This window comes from Alosa alosa, chromosome 14, assembly GCF_017589495.1.
Source record: "Alosa alosa isolate M-15738 ecotype Scorff River chromosome 14, AALO_Geno_1.1, whole genome shotgun sequence".
Classification (NCBI taxonomy): Eukaryota; Metazoa; Chordata; class Actinopteri; order Clupeiformes; family Clupeidae; genus Alosa; species Alosa alosa.
Window position 1 is genome coordinate 24624752 of NC_063202.1, and position 17605 is coordinate 24642356.

The window sequence follows — 17605 nt, forward strand, 5'->3', positions numbered from 1 at the left end:
CTGGTGAGGTGCTAAAGAGAGTGAGTGTCATGGTGAAGGTGCAAACAGTAGTCCAACCATAGTCCTTAGTTATGTGTGCCTGGCAAGGTGCTCAAGAGAGTGAGTCTCATGGTGAAGGTGCAAAAAGTAGTCCAACATTAGTCCAACAGTGCAAGAGTAAGGTCTAGAGACCAGCATAAATAATATAGACAAATAGGAGAGTAAAGTATAATGTAGACAAGGTAAAATAAAAAACTATTTCAGGGCAAGAACAGGTTGAGGTAATAGGGTTATAGCTATTCATTCATTCAGTATTGTATCAGAAGCCTGACCGCAGCCATTGATCATGTGTGCTAATATAGCATGAAAAACAGTGTAGCAGTAAAACAGTAGTGAAAACATTAGGCTGTGTACATTAGTAAAACAGTAGTAAGCAGTAGAGGGCAGTCAGTACTCAAAAAACATGGACATGGAGAGGGTGGAGAGGCAGACAGACTAAGCAGAGAAGTCTATCTCTCCTCTTCCCTTTAGTGAGGCATTGAACAGTTCAATGGCCCTAGGAACAAATTACTTTCTCAGCCTTTCAGTTGTGCATGGCAGTGAGCGAAGTCTCCAGTTGATCAAGCTCTTTTGGTTTTTGATAGTGCTGTAGAGCAGATGACATTCATTGTCCAAGATGTTGATCAGTTTGTTTAGGGTCCTTTTGTCAGATATTGAAGTGATGCACTCCAGTTCAGCTCCCACTACAGAGCCAGCCTTCCTTACCAGCCTGTCAAGTCGCCCAGCATCCTTCTTCTTTGTGCTTCCTCCCCAGTATACCACTGCATAGAAGAGGGTGCTGGCCACAACAGACTGATAGAACATCCTGAGGAGCTTGCTGCACACATTGAAGGACCGCAGCCTCCTCAGGAAGTACAGCCTGCTCTGTCCTTTCTTGTAGAGTGCATCAGTGTTGGCTGACCAGTCCAGTTTATTGTCCAGGTGGAGACCCAGATACTTGTAGGTGCTTACCACCTCCACATTGACCCCATCAATGGAGACTGGTAGCAGAGTGGGCTTAGACCTGCGGAAATCCACCACCATCTCCTTGGTCTTTGAAGTGTTTAGTTGAAGGTGGTTGAGTTTGCACCACTGCACAAAGTCCTCCACCAGGCTCCTGTACTCCTCCTCTTGCTCGTCCCTGATACACCCCACAATTGCAGTATCATCAGAAAACTTCTGATGATACTGCAATGGGTGTTATCCCAATGAAGCTAATTTGCCGGGACTAACCGACCAGAATATTGTGCACAAGGCGGAAGAAAGTACATTTCTAAAATGGGCGTGGCTGAATAAGGTGAATAGAATTGACGTTTGGGCTTTGACTTGGCCAATCCAGAACAATCACCTTGTTGTCTTTAAACCATTTCTGTGTAATTTTCGCTGTATGCCTCAGCTCATATCATTACTTCTTCCAAGTTGTAGTTCTCTTGCAGATTGAATCAGATTGTCCTCCAGAATTTCCATAGATTTTGATCAATTAATTTTACTTCTACCTTTACAAGCCTTCCAGGGCCTGCAGTCGAGAAGTATCCCCACAGCATGATGCTACTAGCCTGGCCCTGGCCACCTATCCTCTTTCAGGGAGATCTAGTCTGAAACACCATAGTCCATAACTGTTTCCCGCAGGCAGGAAAAAATGTCAGGCCAATCAGCGACGAGAGGAGAAGACGAAACCGAAACTTATTGTGATAAACAGAAGCAGCAATACTTTCAAACATCAAAAAATGCAGTTGGAAAAATTGAGAAATTCATTTACAGCAAAGGTAGACCCACATGACTGTTGATGCTGTTTATATGTAAAGTTTAGAAGAAGTAGGAAGTAACGTTAGGAATCTCTGATCAATGTGATTGGTACAGCACAGTTGGAGATGTTACATTTTACATTTCACTGCTGTTGTACATGTACAATCATGCATGTGACGAAAAAACTAAACTTGAACTTGAACTTGGAAAGGCTGGACCAATGATTTCAAAGTTAGTGCCTGTTGCGATGCAAGTGTTGCAAACGTTTCCCAATCGAGAGTCGCCAGACTCTATTCACTTTATGAAAGAGTTTGGATTTTCCAGGCTAGGATGCTACCACCACCATGCTTCAAATTAGGCATGGTGCATTTTTGGGTGATGTGCAGTATATATATTAGAAACCTAGATAACGCATTGGACTCCAGAACATATGTCAATAGTGCCGCCATCTTGGTGGGGTCAACAATCGAGCAGTCAATCACTGGAGGCCAATGGAGAAAATGTCTCTGTTTGCCGGCATGTGTTGCCCATATACAGTAAGTTGTTGCTCCCAGCAATATGGCGGCCGCGTTGAGGTATATCACCTAATAGAACTCGATGGACAATGCGGTATCTAGGTTTCTAATATCTAAGATGTGCCCTGTTTCATCTCCACCTAAAACAGCATCTAGTCTGATGATCAAAAAGCTCAATTCTGGTCTCATCAGACCAAAGAATCTTCTTCCATTTGACTTTGGAGTCTCCCACATGTCTTTGGACAAACTTTAGTTGAAAAAATGAGTTGTAAAAAATTACATGTTATTACTTGTCTCTTTTGCACCAAAGGAATTCATTCCAACACTCATTTTTTTAAAATAAGTTGTATCTCCCGGGATACGCTCCTTTGCATATGCTAACCCCTTTGTTGTATTTGACACAAAATTAATTTTCAGTGACATGTTTGCTAATTTTTTTTTCCTTTTTTTTTTTTAACCCTTTAACTGACACACCATGATAAAAGTGATGATTAAAATATTTTTTTGTTTTATCTTGCTCTATTGGGCTGTAGTATGAAAATTTGTAAATTATTTTTTCAAAGGACCCTCCCATTCAATTTCTCTGAACCTCTACCAAACGGTTGAGGCACCAGTTGTTACCAGTGGTAAAAATCCGTTATCTGACTTTGCCATGAGATTATTGTGTTTTACTAAAAGAAAAAAGACCCCCCAAAAAACAAAGTGGTATTATCTTGTAGCCCTGATCCCAGAGTTTAAGAAAAATAATGTTAACAAGAAATAAACTCATTCCCACTGTACCTGTTGGTAGACCACTTAAATAAATATCCCATTGAAATTAATGGGATTTTATGGATTTAGGTGAAGAAAGTGTACATATAATACATTTTGGTCTGTACCATGAAGGGAAAACTGATTCAACTATATAAGCCATATATTTTCTGAAAGCTGAGACCCTCAGGATGTGATCTAACATGACATGAGACATGTCCCACCCTCCTCATTAGTATGCTTCCCATGCATAATACATTGGGTATTGGTAAATAGTGTATGGCTAATACCTTTTTGGGCTGTACCATTTACGGAAAACTGATTCAACCACCTAAACCATATATTTTCTGAAAGCATACCCTCAGGATGTGATCTAACATAGGTTTTGACCTTTCTCACCCTCCCCTTTACTTTGCTGCCCGTTCATAATAAATAGGGTTTGAGGTAATCAGGTATATGGCTGATACCTTTGGGTCTGTGCCATTTAGGAAAAACTGGTTCAACCATATAAACCATATATTTTCTGAAAGCTTATACCCTCTAACATGACATAAAACATGTCACACCCTCCTCATTAGTATACTGCCCATGCATAACACATTGTGTATTGGTAAATTAATTGTATGGCTGATACATTTTGGGCTGTACCATGAAGGGAAAACTAATTAAACCACCTAAACCATATATTGTCTGAAAGCATATACCCTCAAGATGTGAACTAACATGGGTTTTGACATTTGTCACCCTCCTCATGACGTGACAACCCAAAAAGGTATTAGCCATATACTGTACCAGAGATGGGACAAAGTCACTGTTTGGCAAGTCACAAGTCTCAAGTCTTAATGCTGAAGTCCAAGTCAAGTCCCAACTAATCTATCAGACTTTACATATTGAAGAGTTTTAAAACACTTATAATCACAAGCCCAAAGACAAACAAAGTATACTGTGTTTTCTTACTGAGGAAAAATAAGAGTGAATACAGGATTTTTGATTGATTGATAATTGGTTGATAATTGTTCACTAACCTGGCATGCTAATAAAGCAACTTTAAAGGAACACACCGACATTTGGGGACTAATGCTTATTCACTTGGTTATGTTTTCATTCAGGGAAATCAATGCTCCTTGGGGTTTGAAGAAGTAACACCAGAGCTTTTCAGGAGCTGCCTGCAAATCACTTCGCCCAAGTAGCTGTGCTACAGAATGTCAACATAGTACCGATGTGGTATGAAATTGTGTTAGCCTAGGCTATTCACCGTCTTCCCTAGTATAGAGTTAGTGAGCAAAAGCATTTTTGTCTCCTTGCATAGTGAATGGAATCTCTCGTCGCTGGCTACTCTTTAAAAACAGCCCCTAGAAGATGCTTGGCGATCTTGACCTTTTGAAGATCGAAACTATCTCAGCAACCGAGACATGAAACTGCCGCAAACAGCCCCAACAAGATTCTTGGCGATTCTGACCTTTTGAAGATCAAAACTATCTCAGCAACAGAGACATGAAACTACCCCAAGGTCCCTGGTCATTGGTCCCTGACAAGTCCATAAAACTACAGTGCATTCTCCTCCAAGCACTTTGGGATGCCTGGAGCATGGACGGATTATGAACTTTCGGGCCCCTGGGCCTAGATGTATTAAGGGCCCCCCACTAATTGTCGCATATGTGTGTGTGTTGATGTGATATCCTGTATTCTGGTGCATTTTGGGGATGGCCAATACTTTAATTCAATCAGATTCATAGCCTACATCCTGATGTGTTGATATTGAGGCAATGATTCCATGCAATGGCTTGGGTTTCAACGGGAGATTTTTTCAACGGGAGATTTTTTTCGGGGGGGATGTCAGTGTTTATACCGGATCTGTGTTTGCATATTTAATACGTTTCATACACGTGTTTCAACACTGCATTTCGGTCGTTGCTTTTACCTTACCATTACCTTACGCATGCCAGTTATGTAGCCTATCCACCAGCTGCCTGCCTGCAGCCTACTTCCAAAACTCCAAAGCTGCTTGCTGTCAGATTTGGTTCTGAGGGCACAAGTTCAGTGTATCAACAACACTCAATAACAGTTTATGTGATGTGTTAATCAATTAAATTCCCAACAATTTCACAACAGCTAGTTCTGGAGTAGGTCATTCAACTAGCACGCTTGCTTACGACGAGACGAGGGAAAAACGGGAGTGTTGACAGGTATGCCCTGACCCCTTGGGCCCCTGGGACCGGCGCAGTGAGCTGCCTGCTACAGTGGCGCTCGGGAGCAGTGAGGGGTTAGGTGCCTTGCTCAAGGGCACTTCAGCCGTTCCTACTGGTCGAACTGGTTCCTACTGGTTCGGACCGGCAACCCTCCGATTACAAGTCCAAAGCGCTAACCAGTAGGCCCAAAATTGCGTATGATGAGAAGGTGTGGCCTTCGACATTACAGGGGTATTGAGCAAATATTTTGTTATTAACATGTAGTACTCAAGTGGTGTGGCTCCATATGTTTAAATTCAAAACAGTTGGAATGTTTTGGTAAGATATGGTGTCTTAAAGTGTCCTCTACCAAACGGTTGAGCAGGCAGTTAAAGGGTTTAAATAGACTGCAGGCTACACATTTTAAACATCAGTTTCTTGAGTCATATAACTTGTATAAGGGCGCTTGTCATGTGGCCTATTCTGTCAGCACCAGCCTTGCTGGAACCTTATGGCTCTTCTTCTGAAGTATCATCCCCAAGTTCACGGGCCAGACAATTACATTAAAGACCAGAAAAGTGGCGTCTACATTTACATTGCATTTATTAATTGAGCAGATTAATGTATTAATTTGCTACATTATTATGTGTAGGCCAACTGAAACCTGTAACAAATGTGATGCTGTCATCAGACGGTTACATGAGACTACTCTCCCCTTTTCAAGTGCAGTCCGACTTTGCAAGCATGGTGGGCTATCTGAAGGACTTCCAGGCCTAAACTAGCATGCTTCAGATGTGGAATCTACGCCTGTCGGTTGAGCAAGGCACCTAACCCCTCACTGCTCCCCGAGCAGCGCTGTTGTTGCAGGCAGCTCACTGCGCCGGGATTAGTGTGTGCTTCACCTCACTGTGTGTTCACTGTGTGCTGAGTGTAATTCATGGATTGGGATAAATGCAGACACCAAAGTTCCCTCACGGGATCAAAAGAGTATACTCATACTTATACTTACTTAAATTTGCATCACACTTTTAATTGAGTTTAGGGTGACACCCAGTGGTCATTTTCAGCACAGATTGGAAACCTGCTCATTTAAGGAATCAGAATAACCTATTCCAGACAGGACAGGATATCAGACAGTTGATTATTGTAACCTAAACATCTGCTAACTACATCTGTTTTGCAGATGTAGTGCATCTGTTTTGCAGATGTAGTGTTACCGATTAAATAAACAATGCGTGCTAATACTCCTAGTAGATAGGTCTATGTTGATTTTGTGATAGCCTAATAGCAGGTGCCTACAAAGCACCTGCATAGTCAGCTGCAGTTGAATAAATAAAGTGCTTGTGGTTAAACATAGAATAATGCAGTTAAAGCAGACAATTTATTCTGATCTCCTGAACCAGCAGGGGTCGTCCGAAGGAAATGGCATAAAATCATTAGACAAATGCCGTCTTGATGTCAACCGCCAGTTTAAGATGAGTTTAAGTTTGTTGCAGCTGTCCCTGGATTGGCTATTCCAGTATGCACTTGCGTGTCTGTAGATAGGTTTCATATTTCTTTTACGTGCGCATTGAATGATTAGGCTACGATTTGTTATTTTCCTCCTATTACCATCACTTATTTCTCACTTTATCTAGTCAGGATAAGCTTAACCTTCCCTACGAGCGACACTTCAAGACTGATGTGGCAGCTTGTTCTGATCCGTGTTTAGCTGCTGTTGCTCCACTGACAGTCTGCTTGACAATATAGGACACATCTTTCCGTTTTCCCACCTCAGATGGACAGAAGCGCACTACCGGCAGCAGAGTACCGGACTCCTGGAACTCAGGGCACATGCGTTATAACCCGGAGGACGCGGCGAAAGTGAAGCGAAACATGTGGAGAGGAATGTTCAAATGGATACAAGTTTTATTCACGCAGCGGATATTAGAAACACACTGATTCACTGTATGTGCTACTATTTTGTAAGGATATCAAACTGCTGCCGTAGACACCCTACAGCCAGACTTAATCTCATCGTCGCTGTTGCATGTTTTGTATACTTCGTTTTTGCGCTTCACCGAGTACACTCAGTGTACACCCCGGACGGCAGGCTCGACCAGTACCAACGATACCGGACCGGGAGAGGTGTATACTCTGTGCTTCACGATGACCCGCTCGCAGCACCCGAACCTCCAACAGGACAAAACACAGGAGTCTTGCCTGACTCGGAGTCACACCCAACGAGATCCAACGTAGTCTACATAACGTTGAGAACAAAACGCCTGAAGCCGGCTATTATAAGGGGTACAGTGCGACCCAAAGTAAGAAGAAAAGGTGGCAAAAGAGTGAAGTATTGGGAACAGAATGGACTGGAAACCACAATTGACAAAGCGGGACAGGTCGAAAGGGGAGAAAAGCGTGATGATGATAACGACGCGGCTTGGAGCCAAATTGGAAACATTGGATTTAACAGTAAACTAATTCACAAGTTGAATACAGTGGATATTGTAAGTTCTATTAGGATTTATAGCGAAAAGGCACCGCCTTGGTTAACCAAAAATGACATTGATGCTATGCGCTTTCTCGCTGGGAGTGCAATTACGCGCATCGGAAAAGTGCAATTGCCAGAATCACAGCCTTTGTTGCTTTTCGAAAGCACAGCTGAGGGGTCCCCCGATGATCAGGAATGCCGGGGTCGTTGTGGTGTCATCAAACGAAGTATTGACATGTGTGAAGTATTCGCTTTTCATCTGGACAGGGTCTTGAATCTCAACATGAGCTTGCCAGCAGTTGGCAGGCGATTTCAGTACCTTGAAGGTAGGACCATTTGTAGGCCCAAATTTTTCATTGAAACGTTTTACTGAGAGCCAAACATGACATGGGCAGTCGACTGGTCATACAGATTACACAGCGACTGTCGTTTCGGTAGCAAAGACTGTACCATTAACCTTTAATTAGTTAGCATACCATCGGTGTCCTGTCAAGTAAGGGTTCAGATGCAAAAGCCTCAAAATGCCACCTACGTCAAAAATTAGATAAATATGGTGAGTAAATGCTCTCCACACATAGTATACGTTAATCAAATAATTAAATAATCAAAACCAACTAAATACCACTCTCTTCCTGGTCTGAAATATCAATTTCTAGGCAAAAACCTATAGGAGCCTGATTTTAAATGCTCATTTAAAAGAAAAGTGGTCAGACGGATTTAGAGGGTTTTTCATCTGAACTCTTTTAATATTTACCTGTGGAATGTAGATACAAACAGAAAATGCCATTGTGTGGCATTATGCATTTTCCAAACATGGTATTTCACCTCAGACTTTTGGCACCACCAGATAACAAAGTCCTGAGCGATATGCCTTCATGGTTTTCAAGCCATGATATTGCCAATGCTTGTGCAAAGCATTCACATCCTTGTTATAACTGTGAAATAGGCTGTGTTTTAGTCTGTCATGACTCATGTCAACATGCACCATGTCTCTTATCAATAGGCCCATAAGCCTAATTAGGTGAGAATTGACTTGTTGCCTTAGAATTGTCTGAGATAATGCTTAGAGGTCATTCTGCTGCTCTCTGGGCATGTGACCTTGACCTTGTCATTTAGCTTGCACTAACTCGGCCACTTAGGTGTCAAATGGCAGCTTCTCTACAGCATTCGTGACACAAGTTGGACACAGGACACAGCAGACTTGGCATTTTTTATTTTATTATGTTCAGTGAACAAGAGCAGCATGTGGTATTAACGAGAATTCAGAAAGATTGTAAATAACATTTATCTTATTATGTTGAGTGCCATTCATCTTCCATATGTCAGATGCCTTTCTTATGCCTTTCATCAGTGCAAGGTGTGTTGCATGTTTATTGTTTATCTGTTGTTGTCCTGCCCCCTTTGAAGTCAGATGCCTTTTATTATGGATGCTAGATGTGGTGATGGGGTTTTTGCAGCTGTGTCCGCCTCTTTAACGGCTGTCATCCTGTCCCAGAAGACCGGCCCTGCCCCGTTGTGCTGTGGGACCCCTCCCTCAGCACTGTGGGGAACTCCAGCCAGCCGCCCCCCCGTCTGACCTGGGGCTCCTACCAGCGCCTCCTCAAGCACCGCTGCTGGCTCAAGGGGGTCCCCCCAAAACCGGAGTGGGGGTGCACCGACATACACCACTATGAGTGGAGCAAACTGGCCCTCTTTGACTTCCTGCTGCAGGTACAGTAATGGCTTCACACACATGCGGCAACATGAGTGTATAGCGCACTCCACACGTGCGCCAACACACACACACGGCAACATGAGTGTAGCACACTCCACACACACGCGGCAACATGAGTGTAGCGCACTCTACACACACGTGGCAATATTAGTGTAGCGCACTCCACGCCAACACACACACGCGCCAACATGAGTGTAGCACACTCCACACACACACGCGCCAACATGAGTGTAGCGCCCTCCACACACACGCCAACATTAGTGTAGCGCACTCCACACACACGCGCGCGCCAACATGACTGTAGCGCACTCCACACACGCGCACCAACAAACACGCGGCAACATGAGTGTAGCGCACTCCACACACACGCACCAACAAACACACGGCAACATGAGTGTAGCGCACTCCACACACACACACCAACAAACACGCGCCAACATGAGTGTAGCGCACTCCACACACACACACGCCAACATGAGTGTAGCGCACTCCACACACACACGCGCCAACATCAGTGTAGCGCACTCCATACACACACGCGCCAACATCAGTGTAGCGCACTCCACACACACGCGCCAACATGAGTGTATAGCGCACTCCACACATACTGTATGCTCGATGGTGTTTTAAGCCCCCACCATCGACTTCAAGGCAGCGCTGCGACCGTCGACTTCAAGACACCTAACCCTAACCTTAACCATAACCCTAACTCTAACTCTAGTGCCTTCCATGCATTGCAGCCTGGAAGACGACGTTGGGGGCTTAAAATACCAAACACTCACACACACACGCCAAGCCGCCAACATGAGTGTATAGCGCACTCCACACACGTACCGACATGAGTGTAGCGCACTCCACTTTTGACATTGGACTCCATTAGATTCCAGTGTTTTCAATACAACCCAGCACACCCTTCAGCCACCACTGCGTAGACTGTGATTGAACTGTATTTGTGTTGGTGCTGCTCAATAAAGACATATTTTGGCACTGGAGTGTGTGAGCAGGTGACAGAAAGTTTGATGTATAAGGATTTGTTAAGATCTGACTGGCAGGGAAAGTGAGTGAGATTTAATAAAATGGGTTAGTTTTAGTGTGAATTAGCTTTTTGCCCATGCGTCTGGTTGGCATTTTCGAATCTACCATTTAGGAAAACAGCAGATAGGGTATCGCGCCAACAACTCAAGGCCTGACCGGTGCGTTAGTTCCATTGTCTTAAAGTCCCACAATCCATAAGGTGTGCGAGTTCTCTTGGATTGTGAGAAGCTTTGAGTTCACACACATTGTTGGGAATTGGGACCATATTATTTTATTTGATGATTTCTTTTTCTAAACTCGAAGTCAGTGACCTGTAGTAAGAGGCCCTCCCCCACTGGGCAAGCTTCCCAGACCAGGATTACAACTAATCCAGAACTCAAGTGAACTTTGAATAAGGAGTTTTGCCTCAAACATAAACATAACTTATTTTGGGGACAGTAGCCTACTCGATCTACTGTATGTCTGAGAAGGAAAACCCTTGCACATTCAACATGTCCCATCATGTCTGTCAAGAAATGCATGCAAAAACACAAATTTGAAATAACAATGTCATAACATACAGTATGCAATGTGCCCAGGAGAATGTAATTCGCCATAAGCTTGATGAGAGGAATCTACTAATGATTTCCAATTCTGGCGTATTATTCACATATTATGTCATCTTGCCTGGATCCAGAATGAACTGAAACCCTGATAGGGCTTTCTCAGCCATTAAGGTAACCAAGCTGGTCTGTTGGAAACAGCTAAACTGAGCTTCTTTGGTCCAAATAAGTGACCAACACATGCACTTTATCCCGTGCACTGTGTGAAACTCTTCTTGAAGAGCCAGAGTGTTGACGATGCCCCCCTTCTCTCTGCTGCAGGTGGACGGCCGCCTGGCAGGTGTCTGTGTGTGTGTGTGTGTGTGTGTGTGTGTGTGTGTGTGTGTGTGTGTGTGTGTGTGCTGTGTGTGTGTGTGTGCTGTGTGTGTGTGTGTTGTGTGTGTGTGTGTGTGTGTGTGTGTGTGTGTGTGTGTGTGTGTGTGTGTGTGTGTTTGCGGTGTTGACGATGTCCCCCTTCTCTCTGCTGCAGGTGGACGGCCGCCTGGACAGGGGCTGCTGTGGGTTCAGACCCCGGCCTGAGGATTCATGTGTGCAGCTGGGACACCACCAGAAATGTGCCGACTCCGACGGGGTTGAACTGGCCCACATTGTCCACCGCAAGCACGACCGCAGGCACATGGTGTTCGTTAACAACAAGGGCTTCTTTGACCGAGACGTAGACAACCTGGACTTCAGGCTGCTTGTGGGAATCAAGGAGTAAGTGTCAGTAGGGGTCACTGTCATGTCCTGCCAGCATGTAAAAAGAGAAAGTGTCTCTGAAGAGTCAGCACCCCAAGTGTTATGATTATGTAAGTCATAATATGATTTTGGCAAAAGGACAAATGCCATTAGGCACAAAGGTACAGTATACTCCATATTTTTCCCATGTTAGCAGAGCATGCTTTTCCCTCTGACTGCTGGAAGTTCCTGAGGGAGGACGTGTCATCTAACAGCAGAGACCGGTGGTAACCGTGGTAACAGAAGTTCTCTGAGGGAGGACTGGTCATCTAACAGCAGAGAGTGGTGGTAACCGTGGTAACATAAGTTCCCTGAGGGAGGACTTTTATCTCCCTCATGCTGTAGCGCGTTACTGGGTAGAAACCCTAAATTCTCACACTTTTATAATGATCAAAAACCCCAAATCCTAAATTCTCACACTTTATAATGATCAAAAACCCAAAATCCTAAATTCTCACACTTTATAATGATCAAAAACCCAAAATCCTAAATTCTCACAATTAATTCTCACACTTTAAGATAATCAAAAACCCAGTCACACTCTAGGTGAGCCCCATGAGGATGTGTGTGAGTTTGCCTTGGCTCTGGACTCGTGGGAACATTCCAATGCGTATGTTATGAGATATAAACTTACCGGCTCAGGTGGCCCTACTGATGTTTCGCCCCTTCATCCGTAGTAGCATGTTCCACTCCGGCACATCCATAGTGCCTCTTCTGTGGTCAGTAAATCAGCGGGGCATAGCACAGTGGCAGGACTGGGGGACTCACGCAGGATCGGGGATCAGTGACGTGACACACACGAGCTCAGCTGTCACACAAGCATGGAGAGAGACGACTTTCACATGAGGACGACACACACAGACACACAACACACACACACACACACAAATACACAACGCACACACCACACACACCACACACTCCGCATGCACACACACACACACACACACACACACACACACAGTGCATACTAACGTCCAGGCTTGGAATTTCACCATTTTAGGGGCAAGGCCACTTGGCCTTCAGTTGGACATATTTGGTGGGGGGCACAAAGGCCACATGTCAGGGCACAAAGGCCAAAGTTAACTATACAGTAGTAGGCTCTAAAAATTATCAAAATTGTATTTAGCCTATTCACAGCAGTAGACCTGCATCACTGTATGAAACATTACAAAAACATGAAACATGACATATTACATAGAACTGTAAATCATCTGATTATCTAATATTTACAGTTATTACACGGCTCTTCATAGTGCTGCAGAATGCTCCATTCACTTGAATGGGCCTTCCCAACGTTCGGCGGTCTGCTAATTCTGAATAACAGACCGTTGCTAAGTATAACAGACCGCTGTCAAGGAAAATGGGCTTTGTGCTTCTAAGTCAATTCTTTCATATCACTACGCAAGAATTGGAACTTCATTCAAAAGTGAAAGCAGACGGTTGATCAGCTGTGTTCTAAAGAATGTTTGATTCAAGTTCAGCGTGTGTTGTTGCGAACTATTTGTTTCTCAGCAAAAGCCATGATGAAACGGTAACAAATAGGCTATAGCCTAGGCTATGTAGGCTAAAGAGTCATATCGTATAGGGAGTTTATTGTGTCGTTTTGGTAAATAGCCGTGTAATAAGCGGGATAATGTATAGAACGCCGGTCATTGTCGGGAGATAGGTCCCTTCAGGGCGGAACAAGACCCCTCCGCTGCGTGTCGGGGTCCGGTTCGTATAGAGTCCCTATCTCCCGACAATGACCGGCGTTCTATACATTATCCCTTACATATCTAGGCTATATTTAACATTTACTTTATATTTGACCTGTTATGAAATCATGTATTGAACAATTTAAGCACAGCTTAGCTTTAAGAAACTCAAATAGCCTAGATGCATGCTTAGCATTTTGTGATCATTAAGGCTACTTTAACAAACTCTTAGTCAGCTGTATATCCTCTGATTTTAATATTTACCGACATCTAGGCGATATTTGTAACATTTACATTTTGTATTTGGCCTGTTATAAAATCACGTCGAAAAACACGTGAAACTTAAAGCCCAAATTTGGAGACATGCATGTCGAAATTTGCTGCAAATTCAATTTAACCGGATTACTCTGGAACGGCTAACTGTACAGGGGACTGCTTTAAACCTTCATGTTCGGTAAGGTCTGCTGTTTATTTTGGTATATGGTTTGCCATGTTTTGAACGAAGGGTTCGTGAAGTATTCCACCAAGATAAATGGGTAGGGAGATAGGCGCAGAACCTAGAATTTATTATTCAATTTAATCATAGTATTTATTTGTCTCGCGAACCGTTCACCAAACGGCTAACATCGTTTACAAGCTGAGAAAAAGCTCTTTCATGTGATGTGATACTTGTGATGTTTGTATGATGAGTAGGCTGCCACAGTACTGTAGTTAAACTGAGAAGAATGGGTGAATCTGGGCGACTTTCTTTCTTGCCGTATGCTGTCACTTTCTCCACTGCATAAAGACTACATTAATTTGCGCTGTGAATGCTAAGATTATTTTGTCAGGCCATAGGCTAATAAAATACGCTATTAGTCGGACGCAAACCAGAATATTGAAAGAAGGGGGCACCAAGGCCACAGTGGCCTGTAAACCTCTGATTTTCAAAGGGGCATCATGGCCAACGCAAGGGGCAAAGACGGCCATGGCCGTCGTGGCCGCCATGAAATTCCTACCCTGCTAACATCACCATGTGCTTCCACCCATGCACCCATATGTTCTGAACATGTAGTTTCCAAGAGCGTTCAATGAGTGCTCTTTAGGGCAAAACCGTTCAGGAGATGCAAATGCATGTCAATCCTCTACATGTGAATCTACATAGCTTTACCAGCTCTATGATGTCTGTAAAGGGCATTTCAGGAGCTTTCAGTATCTGCATGATGTCTGTAAAGGGCATTTCAGTAGCTTTCAGTAGCTGCATGATGTCTGCATGAAGGCCATATATGTTTTGCCTTTCAGTAGATGCATAGTCCGTCATGATATAAGCCAGTTAACAGCATTATTTATATGTCTCGCCCTCTATTTCTCTCTCTCTCAGGTTCCCAGACCAGGCGGTGTCCGTGTTGAGAGGACACCGTTTGAGAGAGAGGCTGCTGCAGTCCCTGTTCCTGGATCAGGTGTACTGGGAGAGTCAGGGTGGCCGGCAGGGCATCGACAAACTCATTGACGTGATTGAGAGGCGCGCCAACATTCTGCTCACCTACATCAACGCACATGGGATTAAAGTCATCCCAATGAAGTAACAAGGACCACAAATATGCACGAGTACACACACACGCACACACACACACACACATACGGTCATAGCCATATTCTCTCTCAGTTTTTAACATACAGTAGTGGTATCTGTAGAAAACACACCTATACGTTTTGCCTTTCAGCATGTCTGCATATTCTGTCTGGATATCTGCCAATTTAGTTTGCCTCAGCTGAGCTCCAGATCATTTTATACAGCTTTTTCCTCCAGCCCATATCATACGACCATGTCTCTGTGTTTAACCATGTGTTTGTGTATAACCATTACCCACCACATCTGCCCAGCATGCCCCCTCCCTGCTAATTCATACTCATGAAGAGCCTCTCTTTGGCATTTCAGTCACATTTTCTCATATGTACCCACACTCTCTCACACACACACACACACACACACAGTCACACACACACACACACAGTCATATCTTCTCATATGTACCACCACAATATTATTTATACTGTTCACCATGTTATTCATAAACCAAGACACTTTATATGACAATTTTCCACTTTTCTACAGAAATCACATAACATAATAGCTTCCACTGGTATCATTATGTTGTCAATGTAACATTTATGCTGTTTTACAGAGTTCTGGTAAATCACATATTTCAGAGCATCATGTCATTAGAAGTGTTTGATTTGTCAAGTCACACAGCTTCAGTGGAACAAAAAACCCTTTATAGATGCACCACCCAAAGATTAATTAATCAGATACATAATTATGGCATTTACACAGTCCTTGCATTTTCTAAAAGCGGTCGTGAAAGTATGTTTTATTTATTTATTTGTGTACAGATGGGCCCTTTGAGTTTGTAGAGCACAGGGGTGTCTGTGCTCCTATCTTAATAAACCCATGTATGACTGAAAGCACTCACTGCTAGCCCATGTCTCTGTGTCATGTGACACCACCATGGTTGATTTGAACTGTGATCATAAGTTTAGTTGAAGTGTCCCTTTGAGTTCTGAGCCACGGATAGCTTGTATCCCATTCTGGCGATGCCAGCCTCTTATGAACATCATCAGTTGTACATGGTGTTTTGCTATTGTTTGACTTAAAATATCAGTTTCAATGTTTTTGTCATAAGTATAGTATTGCAAATCAAAATAAAAATTTGTGTACAATGATGTATGCTTGCTGTGAGATCTTTCCAGCAGTAAACACTGTCACCAATTCTACACAACCAACGTCAGTCTCCACAGAAAAGAAAACACTTAGCAAGTCCACAGCGTGTCATGTCAACACACCCTGCCCTGGGGTTTAAGGTAGATCTGCCGTTCGTGGGATCAGACTGTGGATCTCCTCTACGACACATCATGGATGTAGCTGTGTGTGTGTGCGTGTGAGAACATGAGAATAAGTGAGAACATGGTTTGTGTGTGTGTGTTGAGAGCATGGCTTGGGTGTGAGTACAGGGGCTAATGTGTGTGTATCTGTGTGTGTGCGTGTGTCCTGTTGGTTTAACCTCTGAGGACCTGTCTTAGTGGAGAGGCGGTGGAAATAGCTGTGCTGCTTGTTTTTGTAAGGAAGGCAGGCAGCACTATTTCTGTCTGAGTGCCACAGGGCCAACCTCTCAACCTCATTTTGTCTGCTCCACACACTCAGTCTCTCTCTCTCTCTCTCTTTCATTCTCTGTCTCATTCTCAAGCTCTTTCTTTTTCACTTTCTCCATCCCTCATGCTTTCTCTCTCTTCATTTCTCATCTACCGTTACCGTGTAATTCCTCCTGTCTCTGTCTCTCCTTCACTCTCATATTCTCTTCCCTCTTCTTTTCTTATGTTGGCATGCCTGTTGCTCTCATTTCAGTGGTGTGAAAAAGCCCAGTTTCTCTCCCTCTCTCTCACACACACACACATCACACACATAAACACATTTGACAGCCAAGTTTGCATAGACTCACTCATGCACTCTGGCACATGTGTTTAGAAACACACACACACACATATACAAATGCATTCATACACACACACACTGTTGTGGTTACACACAGATACACCTATGTGCACACAAACATGCATGAACATGAAAATGCTGCATGAACTTACACGCACACAAGCACCAGGCGCCCGGCTGTGATAATTGGAAATGACCTGGATTCTTTAATGGAGCTGGTGTTGTAGCAGATTTAGTGGCTGAGTTACTGAGGAGCGCAGGGCTGAGTTACTGAGGAGCGCAGGGCTGAGGAGCGCAGGGCTGAGTTACTGAGGAGCGCAGGGCTGAGGAGTGCAGGGCTGAGGAGTGCAGGGCTGAGTTACTGAGGAGTGCAGGGCTGAGTTACTGAGGAGCGCAGGGCTGAGGAGTGCAGGGCTGAGTTACTGAGGAGCGCAGGGCTGAGGAGTGCAGGGCTGAGTTACTGAGGAGCGCAGGGCTGAGGAGCGCAGGGCTGAGTTACTGAGGAGCGCAGAAGAGAGATGTTGCACACTGTAGAAGACCTGTGAGTCCCATACACACAGCTGGAAATGGAATGAGTCTTGGTCAGGCCCATTGTGCCCATATCTGGTGAAGTGACAACACACACAGCAAAACGGTGTTTTATCAAGAAGCCTTCAGCAGCGTGCGTGCAGATCCAAACAAGTGTCCACAGTGGCTCGCTC

At 44.0% G+C, this 17605-nt stretch overlaps 1 protein-coding gene across 2 annotated transcripts; it reads left to right on the forward strand.

The window, feature by feature from the left end:
- The first annotated feature begins 6682 nt into the window (after positions 1–6682).
- gask1b (golgi associated kinase 1B) lies at positions 6683–16138 on the forward strand. Of its 2 annotated transcripts, none has more exons than XM_048263764.1 (4): positions 6683–7996; positions 9166–9380; positions 11491–11717; positions 14796–16138. In XM_048263764.1, exons 1-4 carry the CDS (start codon positions 7093–7095, stop codon positions 14998–15000), a joined length of 1551 nt encoding a protein of 516 aa, XP_048119721.1. In that variant the 5' UTR covers positions 6683–7092; the 3' UTR covers positions 15001–16138. The 2 variants fall into 2 exon arrangements, with proteins under 2 accessions (XP_048119721.1, XP_048119722.1); XM_048263765.1 differs by having other exon boundaries at positions 9169–9380.
- The last annotated feature ends 1467 nt before the right edge of the window (positions 16139–17605 follow it).